The sequence below is a fragment of the Sus scrofa genome, chromosome 12 (assembly GCF_000003025.6).
Source record: "Sus scrofa isolate TJ Tabasco breed Duroc chromosome 12, Sscrofa11.1, whole genome shotgun sequence".
Classification (NCBI taxonomy): Eukaryota; Metazoa; Chordata; class Mammalia; order Artiodactyla; family Suidae; genus Sus; species Sus scrofa.
Genome location: NC_010454.4, coordinates 38056382 through 38070716, shown reverse-complemented (window position 1 = coordinate 38070716; position 14335 = coordinate 38056382). Strand labels below are relative to the sequence as shown.

The 14335-nt window shown below is 47.5% G+C and overlaps 2 protein-coding genes across 15 annotated transcripts in view; one reads left to right on the top strand and one right to left on the bottom strand.

The window, feature by feature from the left end:
- MYO19 (myosin XIX) overlaps positions 1–14335 on the top strand; it is a 53867-nt gene that overhangs the window by 3252 nt on the left and 36280 nt on the right. For 5 of the 9 annotated variants that reach the window (XR_002337206.1, XR_002337208.1, XR_002337207.1 and 2 more), the window contains exons 1-3: positions 8911–9032; positions 9654–9821; positions 12056–12208. Coding sequence is in view for 6 of the 9 variants with exons in the window: in XM_021067312.1 (XP_020922971.1) it covers positions 12197–12208 (12 nt within the window). In the remaining 3 variants the exon portion in view is untranslated. Of the gene's footprint in view, positions 1–8838; positions 9033–9653; positions 9822–12055; positions 12209–14335 lie in introns of those variants that run through there. The other 4 variants (XM_013981138.2, XM_021067310.1, XM_021067311.1 and 1 more) reach the window with 4 other exon arrangements.
- Positions 5015–11043, bottom strand: PIGW (phosphatidylinositol glycan anchor biosynthesis class W). 6 transcript variants are annotated; one of them, XM_021067317.1, is made up of 3 exons: positions 8912–8998; positions 8010–8112; positions 5015–6933 (listed from the first exon to the last, which is right to left on the bottom strand). In XM_021067317.1, exon 3 carries the CDS (start codon positions 6922–6924, stop codon positions 5413–5415), a length of 1512 nt encoding a protein of 503 aa, XP_020922976.1. In that variant the 5' UTR covers positions 6925–6933; positions 8010–8112; positions 8912–8998; the 3' UTR covers positions 5015–5412. The 6 variants fall into 6 exon arrangements, with proteins under 6 accessions (XP_020922976.1, XP_020922974.1, XP_020922975.1 ...); XM_021067315.1 differs by lacking the exon at positions 8912–8998 and adding an exon at positions 8722–8816; XM_021067316.1 differs by lacking the exon at positions 8912–8998 and adding an exon at positions 8314–8675.

Below are 14335 nucleotides of genomic sequence, written 5' to 3'. Positions count from 1 at the left end.
CCTACGCCAGAGCCACAGCAACGTGGGATCTGAGCCGTGTCTTCGACTTACACCACAGCTCATGGCAACACCAGATCCTTAACCCACTGAGCGAGGCCAGGGATCAAACCCAAAACCTCATGGTTCCTAGTCAGATTCGTTACCCTCTGAGCCACGGCAGGAACTACCACTGAGCCACAGCTCCTCGACGGGAACTCCAATGTTTAGAAGTTTTAACTATCTTTTTTTTTTTTTTTTTTTTTTTTTTGCTTTTTAGGGCCACACTTGCGGCATACGGAGGTTCCCAGGTTAGGGGTCAAATTAGAGCTGCAGCTGCCAGCCTATACTGCAGCCGCAGCAACTCGGGGATCTGAGATTCATCTGCTACCTACACCACAGCTCACAGCAAAGCCGGATCCTTAACCCACTGAGCAAGGCCAGGGACCAAACCTGCATCCTCATGGATGCTAGTCAGATCGTTTCTGCTGAGGAGCCACGATGGGAACTCCTATTCCTTATATTCCTTTTTTTTTTTTTTTTGCTTTTTAGGGCCACACATGTGGCACATGGGAGTTCCCAGGCTAGGAGTTGAATCACAGCTGCAGTTGCCAGCCTAAGTCACAGCCACAGCAACACCAGATCCCTAACCCAACAACCTCATGGTTCCTAGTTGGATTCATTTCCACCGTGCCACAATGGAACTCTATTCCTTATACTCTTATCCATAGATTATACATAAATTCCAAGGGAGCAAAGTATGTTTTATATAATTTATGCAACATATTGGACAATAGATGCTCAATAAAAATAAAACATTGTCATCTTCTGAACACAGAGCTATTGATACGCACACGGTAAACATCTCTATTTTAAAATTATATAAAATTAAAGTCTTGGGAATGAGTCATTCCGTGAAGGTCCTAGATATGTTTCTAGATTATATTATTCCTTTCTTATCTTTCCCCCTTCTTTCTCTGTCCTCAATTTCAATTGATGGTTGAAAAGAAAATTAGTTAGGAGTTCCTGTCATGGCACAGCGGAAACGAATCCAACTAGGAACCATGAGGTTTCGGGTTCAATCCCTGGCCTCGCTCAGTGGGTTAAGGATCCGGCATTGCTGTGAGCTGTGGTGTAGGTCACAGAGGCAGCTCTGATATGTTGTTGCTGTTGCTGTGGTGTAGGCTGGCATCTACAGCTCCAATTAGATCCTTAGCCTGGGAACCTCCATATGCCACGGGAGCAGCCCTAGAAAAGACAAAAAGACCGGAAAAAAAAATTGTTAAAGGAAATCTAATGTCCACAAGTTAAAATGTAAGCCCTTCGAGGGAAGGGTCTTATTTTCTGTTGTTTTCCTGGCACCTCTCTCTGGCACATTGGAGGTCAATAAATCTTTACTGAGTAATTTCTTTCTCTTCTATAAACTAGTATTAAGTCAGAAAGGTCTTTTTTTTCTTATTAATTTCTGTGTACTAATGAATGCTATTTCATTAGCTTTCTCTTACATGACTTTCCTAATTATAGGTGGAAAAAACACAGTACATTTTGTTCTTAGTTATGATTCAATATCTATAATTGGGAGATATAAACTTACTGAGATATTTAAGACTTAGGACAAGAAGTAACAGACCAATTAGACACATGCTCATTAAGTCATCAAGCACTTTAAATTACTGTTTTTTTAATGAGAGAACAATATGGTGAGCCTTTCTCTTTGAACCACTAAGTTGTGGAGTTTAGCACTGCGGCATAGCAGGAAAACCAATCACCTTTCCCAGTCATGCTCAATTTACATACTATAATCTTATTGGTTAAAGTTCAAAAAATCTTCCGATTTAACTGAAAATAAAATCTGATTTTTTGTTCTCATAGCTATATAACCATTCAACATACTTTTTAAATTTTTTAATGGCCACACCCATGGCATATGGAAGTTCCTGGGCAAGATCAAATGCAAGCCACTGCTGCAACCTATGCCACAGGCTGTGGCAATGCCAGATCCTTAACCCACTACACCGAGCTGAGGATCAAGCCCTCACCTCTACAGCCAGCCACCAGAGCCACTGCAGTCGGAGGACTCTGAATCCACTGCAACACAGCAGGAACTCCTCAACATGGTTTTTAGGGGGAAATTTCTTTCAATAATAGATTACCTCCAAATATAACTTATTGTAGTAGTAAAGATAAAATGCCACATAAAAACTAAGTTAGCCACCATCAGTGTAACACACTGAAGTAAACTAATTAGTATAATAGTCATATTTAACAAATTAGGGAATAAAATAAATTCTGAACTAATTTAGAGGCAACTATTTAAAATTAACAGCATGAGAATTCCCCTCCTGGTGCAGCAGAAACTATCCAACTAGGAACCACGAAGTTGAGGTTCAATCCCTGGCCTTACTCTGTTGGTGAGCTGTGGTATAGGTCGAGGACGAGGCTCGGATCTGCAGTTGCTGTGGCTGTGGTGTAGGCTGGCAGCTACAGCGCTGATTAGACCACTAGCCTGGGAACCTACATGTGCTTTGGGTGCAGCCTTAAAAAGGCAAAAAGACCAAAATAATTAACAGCATACCTACAGTTTAATGTTAGAGGAGGATCCACCTACACTACACAAATAGTCCAGGTTGTTTGCCAAATATAAAATTAACTTGGACACTGAACCCTGCCAATTTCTGCAATAATCAGATTTTTACCTGAAAACAGGCAGATTTATTATTATTATTTTATTATTATTATTATTTTTGCCTTGCTTTTTAGGGCCACACTGAAAACATATGGAGGTTCCCAGGTTAGGAGTCAAAGCGGAGCTGCAGCTGCTGACCTGACCTATGCCACAACCACAGCAACGATAGATTGGTTTTTTTTTTGGACTTTTGTCTATTTAGGGCTGTACCCACAGCATATGGAGGTTCCCAGACTAGGGGTCGAATCAGAGCTGTAGCTGCCAGCCTACACCACAGCCACAGCAAGGCGGGATCCGAGCCACGTCTGCGACCTATACCACAGTTCACAGCAACACAGGGTCCTTTACCCACTGAGTGAGGCCAGGGATCGAACCTTCAACCTCATGGTTCCTAGTCAGATTCGTTTCCACTGCGCCACGAGAGGAACTCTGAGCCACATCTGTCTACACCAGCAATGCCGGATCCTTTACCCACTGAGCAGAGCTGGGGATCGAACCTTCGTCCTCATGGATACTAGTCAGGTTTGTTACCACCAAGCCACAATGGGAATTTCCTGATCATTTTAGATAATTTACAGGGAATATTAGCTTTTGAAATTAAAATTTTTAATTTTTAAATCCTAGATTTTGTGGGTTTTTTTTTTTTCTTTTTTTTCTTTTTGCCTTTTCTAGGGCCGCTCCCACGGCATTTGGAGGTTCCCAGGCTAGGGGTCTAATCGGAGCTGTAGCCACCGCCCTACACCAGAGACACAGCATCGCGGGATCCGAGCCACGTCTGCAACCTACACCACAGCTATACCACAGCTCATGGCAACACCAGATCCTTAACCCACTGAGCAAGGCCAGGAATCAAACCCGAAACCTCATGGTTCCTAGTCAGATTCGTTGACCACTGAGTCTCGACGGAAACTTCTTAGATCCTAGATTTTGAACAGAAGCTTTTGAAGTTCTGCTTAAAGAGTTTTGAAATGGCTCAAGCTCTCAGTAGGATATTGCACCTTATATAACTTAGACTAGGTCCTTACCCACTGGTTCTCTTTCCTTTTAACATGGTAGGTGAGGCATGCCTGATTTAGCCCCTGCCTACTCCTCTAGCCCATTACCCATGGTCTCCCTTTTTCTTTTTTCCCAGGCTAGGGGTCTAATTGGAGCTGTAGCCACCGGCCTACACCACAGCCACAGCAACGCAGGATCCGAGCCGTGTCTGCGAACTACACCACAGCTCACGGCAGTGCCGGATCCTTAACCCACTGAGCAAGGGCAGGGACCGAACCTGCAACCTCATGGTTCCTAGTCGGATTCATTAACCACTGCACCACAGTGGGAACTCCGGTCTCCCTTTTTCTGAGCTCCAGCCTTCCTCTCAGTTCCAAGATGTGCTAGGTTTCTTCTCGCAAAGTAAAGTAAGGACCTTTACTGAAGGATTCGTTCTTCCTAGATTGCTCTCTGCTGTTTACCCCCTTCCTTACCTGCATCTGCCTTCCCGCCTGCCCAACTTCCCAGTCACACAAACTTCTCATCCCGCCAATCAGCTCTAGCTCAAAAAAATACTGTCTGTGGGGAGAACTTTCTTGACTCTGCTATAAAGTTGATTCTTGACTTGACACTCTTGGCAACCTATACTTAAGAACAAGCTCCAAGATATCAGGAAACTTTTACTTATCATAGGCTATTGTAGGCTGAAAAATGAATTAATTTCAAGGCAAAACTATTGTCTCATAATTATTAAGCATGTGGGAGTTCCCGTTGTGGCTCAGCAGAAATGAAACTGACTAGTATCCATGAGGATTTGGGTTAGATCCCTGATGTGGCTCAGATGTGGTGTGGCTGTGGCTATGGCAAAAGTTGGCAGCTGCAGCTCCAATTCAACCCCTAGCCTGGGAACGTCCATATACTGAAGGTGTGGCCCTAAAAAGACCATCCTCCCCCCAAAATAATTAAGCATGTAAACCACAACATTCAGTCTATTCTTTGGAGCATTTACCTGTTTTCTGACTTTATAAGTATTGGTTTTAAACATTTGCTTTCTTATACTGAGTCTTCTTTTTTTTTGTTTTTTTTGCTATTTCTTGGGCCGCTCTCGCGGCATATGGAGGTTCCCAGGCTAGGGGTCTAATTGGAGCTGTAGCCACCGGCCTATGCCAAAGCCACAGCAACGCAGGATCCGAGCCGCGTCTGCAACCTACACCACAGCTCACGGCAACGCCGGATCGTTAACCCACTGAGCAAGGGCAGGGACTGAACCCGCAACCTCATGGTTCCTAGTCGGATTCGTTAACCACTGCGCCACGACGGGAACTCCATACTGAATCTTTTTTAAGATTAAAATTGAGCAGTAAAGAATTGACAATTCCACGACTGGGATATTTTAATGTAAATATTATAAAAATAATACATACAATAAAAATACAGAATGGTGATAGGTGATATAAGACAAAGTCAAAATCTTCCTCACACCCTCCAGTCTTCCAGTGTCATGACTGTAAATACAACAATTTCTTTAAAATACTGAAATTTATAAGTATTCTAATAAATCACAAGGGCTTTGTTCCTTCTGTGTTGGTTTGCTTTATATAGCCTTGCCATACATTTAAAACATTAAGCATCACCACTGTTACAGTAGGAAAGAAACTTAATTTTATAATAAAATATAGTTAACACTGGGTTGCCAAAACCCCATTTTCTTCACATTTTATATTTATTCTTTCTCATTGAATAATACAGCTCAAAACATATCCTCCCCTAATTGATCACCAAAATTTTATAGTCTTATTTTGCAAGTGTAGCACATATATAATTAAGCAGTTGCTAAACATGTAGAGATTGAGCAGAAATAAGGCCCACAAGGTATTGCTGTGTAATGTATCTACTGACAGGTTGATTAGGCCAGTTGTTACATTTGACAGCAAGAAAAAGATTAACTGGTTTCTGTTCATTGCTGTGATTAAACAACAAATGGGTTCCTTTCTTTCAGCTTTAGAGACTAGAGATTCTGAATGCTTTTTATTTATGCCAGGTGACTGGATAAGTTCCCAAGAACATGGTACTGCTGCCCCTTTAATTAGAAATTTGGCAAAACTCAAAATTATATCACCCAGTAATAAACTACTAAGAAGGATCAGGCAAGAAGCAACTATCCAAATACAAAAGGCTAAATTGGCCATTCTTCGAGATGCTACTTCTACAGTTACCTGAAGTATGTAAAGAGCTATGAAGAGGCCAATAGCTGTCAGTAGAACACAATATGTTACTTTTATCCAGTCTTTGATATGTGGTCTTTTCTTAAGCACATATGACCCTGTTTGAACACCGGCCATGTGTATCGCCGCGTACCCCAAGGTAGAGATTATTCCTTCTCGATTGGCATTTAATAAGCCAACCCTTGTGCCACTGCCATCAGTACCATACAAAATGAAACTTTTCAGTGGGGTAAAATTAAGAGCTAGCTGGTATAATACAGTCATGCTGAGAGCCACAATCCAGGATTTATTTAGGGGAAAAATAATCAAAAGCAGTGACGTTATCAATTTCACAACTATTATGGTAAAGAAAAAGTTCCAATGAACTCCATACTCGGTTAAATGTTCCTGATAGCCTATGGATTTTATAATGACCAATCGCCCCATTCCTAGGAGGACTAATGGCCAAACAGAACACAATGACTTTCTAAGATAACAAAGTCTGGACCCTTTTGTATATATTCCCCTCACCTCTGGACAAACCATTGCAGTCCCAAAAATAAAGCCTCCTACTCCAAAATCCATTGCTCCTGTCCCGTAGAGCTCGGTTTTGGCAAATCTTCTGGGAAAAAGTGGGAAGTCCACAGCCAAAATGGCAACAGCAGTAAATGCACTATTAATTACACGGAAACAGGAGACGGCTGGAATGTATTCTGATTCTAGACTGACTTTCAAGAATTTTTCAAGGATTTTCTGGACAGGCATTCCAGCATAGCAAGTTCTCCTGCAGTATATTTCATAGAACAGCCCTGCCCCAAAGATAATTACAATGAGGTACTCAAGGAGGACAAATGTAGAGAAAACAGTCAAAGTGATCACCAGGGGAACTATTAGGAAGGCAAAGTCAATGAAGAATCGAGTTCTCCAGGTGTGTGAAGAAGAACGTAAGTGCGGTGAGAGAACAATCAGGAGCCCTCTGCATAGGATACAGAACGCAGGCAAGCACAAGCCCTCAGTGATTTCCAGCACGCTCGTTCCATTGTGATTACTGACAAAAGCTTCCTTCATCTGCTTTTGAGACATTTTTTCTTCCTGTGAAAACAAGAGCAAAGGAATGCATTTATGGAAAAGAACATTCTCATGGAATTGGCATATTTATTTATTTTTGTTTTTATTTATTTATTTATTTTTGTCTCCTTGTATATTCCAGGGCCGCACTTGCGGCATATGGAGGTTCCCAGGCTAGGGGTCTAGTCAGAGCTGTAGCCGCTGGCCTGCGGCACAGCCACAGCAACGGGGGAATCCGAGCCTCGTCTTCGACTTACACCACAGCTCATGGCAACACCGGATCCTTAACACACTAAGTGAGGCCAGAGATCGAACCCGCAACCTCATGGTTCTAGTCAGATTCGTTAGCCACTGAGCCAGGACAGGAACTCCTATTTTTGCTTTTTGAGCCACACCCAAGGCATATGGAAGTTCCCAGGCTAGGGGTCAAATTGGAACTACAGCGGCCAGCTTATGCCACAGCCACACAGGATCCAAACTGCACTTAAGACCTACACCTCGGCTCACAGCAACGCCAGATCCCGGACCACTGAGATACAGCAGGGATCAAACCTGAATCTTCAGATACTAGTTGGACTTGTTTCCGCTGCGCCACTATGGGAACTCCCGGCATATATATTACATATACCTGACTTGACTTTACTCATTCCTGGATTTCACTGCAGAATCTACGACTTGCAATTCCCCATCTCCTTAGGACTATGGCAGAAGCCTAACACCAATTATGTGAGGATAAGGATGTCATACTAACAGTATGAAATTATTGGTTAAAAAGCTTTAGGTAGTCTCAGTATAAGGCAGACTCACAAAGAAGGTGAAGTTGAGAAATAAACTGAGAATGGAATCACAGTAGAATAGGAATTCCTACTACAAAGCATTGTCTATGTCATGAAGATAATGTAATGAAAATTGAATACACCTAACTAATGATTTAGAGTCAAATCTGAGAGGGAGGAGGAGAGGGACTGGGAAAGAGAAAGTATTTAGTATACTTTGGAGTTGGGAGCCTTGGCTTCTGCCCAGATCCTCTCTGAACATGCTGCCTCTAGTACAAAATGCGAATCCTTCAGTGATCTCCTGAGCCCCAGGCAGCTCCTTACCTTATTTACAGGTTAAGGTGTCGATAGGTAGAATGGACGCTAATGATGGAGGAGTGTTAGTTGTTTTAAATGGAAATAAAACCTCTCTGCCACATATCAGTGTCTGAAAAATGGCACACAGGAAGAACACGTTTGTTGACCAAACAAGAACCACACTGAATAAAAGAATGCTTGCATGCGTGATGGCCCGTCTCGGCAACAATAGCACCGGAGGAAAAAAAAAAACGATCAGAACCGGCTGGCCTTCAAATAAAAGAGCCCTTTTCGCGGCAGACAAGCGCCTTGGCTGTCCCTGCCCTTATACCTCACGTGTTCCTGGTGGTCTTGGCGGCCCCCAGTAAAGGGCTGTGTAAGCCGGCCTGGAGGACCCACGCACCACAAGGAAGGCGGCCGCTTCCGCCCCCCCGAGTGGCGTTTCCGGCCGACGCGGGGCAGCGGGCGCTTCCGGGCCGCGTCCCCGCCCAGGAGCGCGCCCATTTTCCACGCCCCACGCGCGTCCTTCTCTGTCTTGGTCCTGCCCAGCCGAGGTCCTTTCTGGCCGAGACGCCAGCAGGTCGGTCAGGGGAGCCCGAGCAGAGAAGGCGCGTCCGGCACCTCACCATTGGCCCTCAGAGCCCACGGCGAGAGCCCGTCAGTGGCGGCGGTCAGGGCTCCCGGTCTTCCCACTGGGAGGCCCAGGCCCCCCTCCCTTTCGTCTCTCCCGCACTCTTACTCGAGGCTCTCAGAATGTTGCCTCCCGAATCGAACCCCCAGCTCCGGACCCCGGCGTCCCGGGCGGCCCACGTGCACCCCGCGCCTCCAGTGCGCGCCCCGCCCCGGGGGAGGAGCCGGCCGGCTCCTGGCCACTCGGCCGGAGCGGCAGCCGGCGGGTGCCACCCGGCGTTCCCGCTTTCCCTCCTCACTTGCTGGCTCCCGCCCCCTCCACGCCCCGGGCTCTTCCCGCCGCCTTCACCAGCCCGCCCGTCTCCCTTTCCAGTCGGGCCGGCGGGGCTCGCACGCTCGGCGGCTCGGGCTGTGGGACCGGTGAGTGCCTCCCCCCAGCAGGGTCCGAAGCTCTTCCCGAGCCCGAAAGGGCAAGAGAGGCGGGTAGGCTCCCGTAGCGCTGAGGGAGAGAAGGGCGTCTCTCCCTTCCCTTTGCCCTTTTCTTTTTGACCGTCTCTTACCGAGGAGAGAGCCCAGAACAAGGACTTTTCATGGTCACTCACCCGCGTGCCGGCAGGGGGCGGCCCGGGGTGAGGGGTAGGTCCCCGCTCCTGCTCCTCTCCCTACTTAGGGACCTGGGAGGGGGCGGCTGGCCCCGGGAGGCGTCAGGGCAGCGGCGCCCTTGGCTGGGGTCACGTTCCCCTTCCCTGGAAGGACATGCTCTCCCCGTGTCAGGTGCTTTTGGAGCGGCATTCAAACCCTTGGGCCCGGCGGGCACCTCGCCGGGACAGGGAGTGCCCGGTTCCCGCCGGGAACCTGGGGGCAGGGCGGGCAGGACCCTTACCCTGCTCTTTCTCGGCGGCCCTCCCACTGTCCTCCGAGCCGAGAAAGGACCAGAGGCGGTGGGGGAAGAGAGGGGAGGAGCTGACGGTCAGGTTGCCACTTGTCTTGCCCTGACTTGGGGTTTTCATCTATTCATTACCGTCTCCCTCCTGCCCACAGTCGACACACCCTTCATACCCTTTCCAGAAACTCTTGGCTTGTAACTGCGAAGCCGACAAGGGAGCAAAGAGCTGGGAGAACTGGAGAAAACCGCTCTCACCTGACTTGATTCTGGCTGGAAGTGGATCTTGCATCCTAACAACCGACATCTGCAGCGCACTCTCAGAGGTACTGTCCTGTTTGACCCTGCACTCAGCATTGTGAGGTCTGGGTATTAGTAGTTCTTTTTGCCAACGGGGACGTGGAATAAGGCTTAACGAGCTCCTCTGAATTGTTTTCGGTGATTTGGGGCTCTGGATTGTAACCCCACAACCTGTCGTGTTTCCCCTCTGGTGCTCTCTCAAGATGAGGTTCCAGTTGAGGGATTTGTTGGCCTTGAGTCTCGAGAGTCCTCCGCATGGCTCTCCCTTGCATGGGGTACAGCCAGTGTCCAGGGTGAATGTGTCCAGCACAGTCCTGATGCCCTCCTCTGCCTGAAGTGTCTTTTTGCTAACTTCCATGGAAGTCCCTATCCCTGAGTTCTCTGAAAAGCTGAATGTATTCAGAGCCTTAAAGTTTCTACTGGAGGGAGTTCCCATCGTGGTGCAGTGGTTAACAAATCCGCCTAGGAACCATGAGCTTGAGGGTTCGATCCCTGCCCTTGCTCAGTGGGTTAAGGACCCGGCGTTGCCGTGAGCTGTGGTGTAGGTTGCAGACGCGGCTCGGATCCTGCATTGCTGTGGCTCTGGCTGGTGTAGGCCGGCGGCTACAGCTCCAATTCGACCCCTAGCCTGGGAATCTCCATATGCCACGGGAGTGGCCCTAGAAAAGACCAAAAAAAAAAAGTTTCTACTGGAGTTCACATCATGGCTCAGCAGAAACCAATCTGACTGGCATCCATGAGGACACAGGTTTGATCCCTGGCCGCACTCAGTGGGTTAAGGATCTGGCATTGCCGTGAGCTGTGGTGTAGGTCGCAGATGCGGCTCAGATCTGGCGTGGCTGTGGTGTAGGCCAGCAGCTACAGCTCTGATTCAACCCCTAGCCTGGGAACCTTTTTGTGCCACAGCTTTGGCCCTAAAAAGACAATTAAAAAAGAAAAAGTTTCCACCAAGGTCAGTCCAATTACAGACACCTCCTTGCTGGGGAGGTGTGAGGCCTGGAAGGTGCCTGAAAGTTACTTACAGATTTCCGGAGATTAGCCTTGGCCCAGCCTCACAAACGCCTCTCTCTGATTTCCCTTCTCTGATACCTTCCCCTTTTTAAAGTTGAAACTGGACTGTTCCACCTGATTAGTGCTTCCACATGGATTATCCATCCTTAGTAACAGGACTAACAGTCTTCCCCCTTGAACGCGGATTCGGGTTTGCGTTTTGTGTAGATAGAGTGCTTTCACCTGATTGACCTTCACAGCCACTCCTGGGGAGGTAGATTTTACGCTCCCCCTTTTCTTTCTTTCTTTCTTTTTTTTTTTTTTGCTATTTCTTTGGGCTGCTCCCACAGCATATGGAGGTTCCCGGGCTAGGGGTCCAATCGGAGCTGTAGCCACCGGCCTATGCCAGAGACACAGCAATGCGGGATCCGAGCCGCGTCTGCAACCTATACCACAGCTCACGGCAACGCCGGATCCTTAACCCACTGAGCAAGGGCAGGGACCAAACCCGCAACCTCATGGTTCCTAGTCGGATTCGTTAATCACTGTGCCACGACGGGAACTCCCGCTCCCCCTTTTCAAGGTGGGCGGGGAAGGTGAGGTGGCTTACCAGTGAAGGACTGGGCCCTCCCACAACAACTTTCCTGCAACATCAAGAATTAACCTCAGGAGTTCCTGTTGTGGCGCAGCGGAAACAAATCCGACTAGGAACCATGAGGTTGCGGGTTCCATCCCTGGCCTTGCTTAGTGGGTTAAGGATCCGGTGTTGCTGTGAGCTGTGGTGTGGCTTGGATCCCCCGTGGCTGTGGCCTAGGCCAGCGGCTGCAGCTCTGATTCAACCCCTAGCCTTCGTATACCTCAGGTGCAGCTCTAAAAAGCCAAAAAAAAAAAAAAAAAAAAAAATTGACTCCAGGCTTCCCACCCCACTGACTACTGGCTGTCCTAAGATAGGAGATTTCTGTCTGCAGGAGAGGCTTCTCTGCCTTTCAGTGCCCTCATCCTCCATGGCACACTCACCCAGATTTGCAGCCCATCCCAAACCCCGTACTTAGCCTGGCCCCGAAGGAGCCCAGGGACCCTCTGGGGGCTCTCCTGAAAGTTTCCCCTGTTCCCTAATTGGCGGGGCGGGATGGACTCACCCCCTCTGCCCAGGCTAGGCTCGTCCCTGTTCATTTTGGTCCCTCCTGCTTGGTGGGAGGAGCAGGATCAAGTCACTCTGGAGAGGCCCTCACCTCTGTGTGACCCTTGTCTTCTCTCTCTCCTACCACAGGCCCTAGGGTAACTTGTCTCAGAGATTCCTCCAGAACGGAGCCCTTGGCTGGACCCATGCCCCAGCCTGTGCCCCCATGACCAGGTGGCTAGCACTCCTCGTGTCTGCAACCCAGAACCCTGGCTGACCACACTGAGCAGGATGCGCCAGCAGGTAAGCCCTCACCCTCTCAGATAAGCCAGGCCCTCAAACACCTGAGGCATCGCCCCATCTTTTGCTTGCCTGACTGAAGCTTCCACTGCGCTGACCTGGAAGGAAGGGAAAGACCCTTTCAAGGTCTTTGTTCTCTTCTCTCTTCAGATTATCACTCCTATGCTTTTCACCTGTTGCCAGGAATCTCTTCCTGATACCTAAATTGGCTCTCTTGTGGTTTTTAGCTCTTCTCCCTGGGATGGGTGAGGGAATCCATAGGGCATTTTGGTGACCTTACAAATCTCAACCAGTGAGGGAGTCCTGAGAGCTGAGACCTCGCGGCCTGAGCTGTCAAGGCAAGTGGAGGCCTGGGGCTTCCAAGAGGGCATATTCCTTGATGCTGAGCCCTAAAGAATCAGTAAGAAATAAATAGCCAAGTGGAGGTCAGGCAGAGGTCAGCCAGTGCAGAAATGTGGGAGATGACCTTTCTGGAAATATACAAGGATTCTGATGAATGGATCATGGGTTGCATGGGGGTTGCTAATGGGACATGAAACCTGCCTTTACTCCAGGCCTCTGCCTCTCTGCACAGGCTCCTGTGACCCCAGGCCTGTAGGATTCCAAAATATCCTTCACTGTGGAACCCCATGTCATACCTGCATCATCGTTCCCATGCAGCTTTAGGTCCAGAGAGAATACCACTACATATTTGCTAATTTTTTTTTTCTTTCTTTTTTTTTTTTTTTTTTTTTGGTCTTTTTGCTATTTCTTTGGGCTACTCCCGTGGCATATGGAGGTTCCCAGGCTAGGGGTCGAATTGGAGCTGTAGCCACTGGCCTACGCCAGAGCCACAGCAACACAGGATCCGAGCCGCGTCTGCAACCTACACCACAGCTCACAGCAACGCCGGATCGTTAACCCACTGAGCAAGGGCAGGGACCGAACCCGCAACCTCATGGTTCCTAGTCAGATTCGTTAACCACTGCGCCACGACGGGAACTCCTAATTTTTTTTTTTAATGTTATTGGAGTCTGGTTGACTTACAATGCTGTGTTAGTGGTATACAGCAAAGTAAATCAGTATACATATACGTATATCCATTTTTTTCCAGATTGGGTTATTACAGAGTATTCAGATTTCCCTGTGCTCTACAGTAGCTTCTTGTTACTTATCTATTCTGTGTATAAGAGTTTGTTAATCCCAACCTAATTAACCCTTCCCACAATGTTTCCCCCCTTGGTAACCATAAGTTCAGTTTCAAAATCTTTGAGTCTGGGAATTCCCTTCATGGCTCAGTAGTTAACTAACCCATCTAGGATCCATGAGGATGCGGGTTCGATCCCTGGCCTCGCTCAGTGGGTTAAGGATCTGGTGTTGCCATGAGCTTTGGTGTAGGTCGAAGACATGGCTTGGATCCTGGGTTGCTGTGGCTCTGGCGTAGGCCGGCAGCCGTAGCTCCAATTTGACCGCTAGCCTGGGAATCTCTATATACTGTGTGTGCGGCCCTAAAAAGGAAAAAAAAAAGAAAGAAACCTTTGAGTCTGTTTTTCTTTTGTAAAAAAGTTCTTTTTTACTGTTTTTTTTATTAGATTTCACATGTAAGTGAAACCACGTGATATTTGTCTTTCTCTGACTTAGTATGTTAATCTCTAGGTCCATCCATGCTGTTGCAAATGGTATTTCATTCTTTTTTTATGGCAGAGTAATGTTCCATTGTGTTTATGTACCACATCTTTATCCATTCCTCTTTTGAGGGACACTTAGGTTGTTTCCATGTCTTGGCTATTGTAAATAGTGCTGCAGTAAACACTGGGGTTCATGTATTTTTTTCAAATTACGGTTTTCTCCAGATGTATGCCCAGTATCAGGATTGCTGTATCATATGGTAGCTATATATTTAATTATCTTTTTTTTTTTTTTGTCTTTCTGTCTTTTCTAGGGCTGTACCCACAGCATGTGGAGGTTCCCAGGCTATGGGTCTAATCGGAGCTGTAGCCACTGGCCTACACCAGAGCCACAGCAATGCCAGATCCGAGCCGCATCTGTGACCTACACCACAGCTCATGGCAACACCAGATCCTTAACCCACTGAGCCAGGCCAGGGATCGAACCCACAACCTCATGGTTCCTAGTTGGATTCGTTAACCA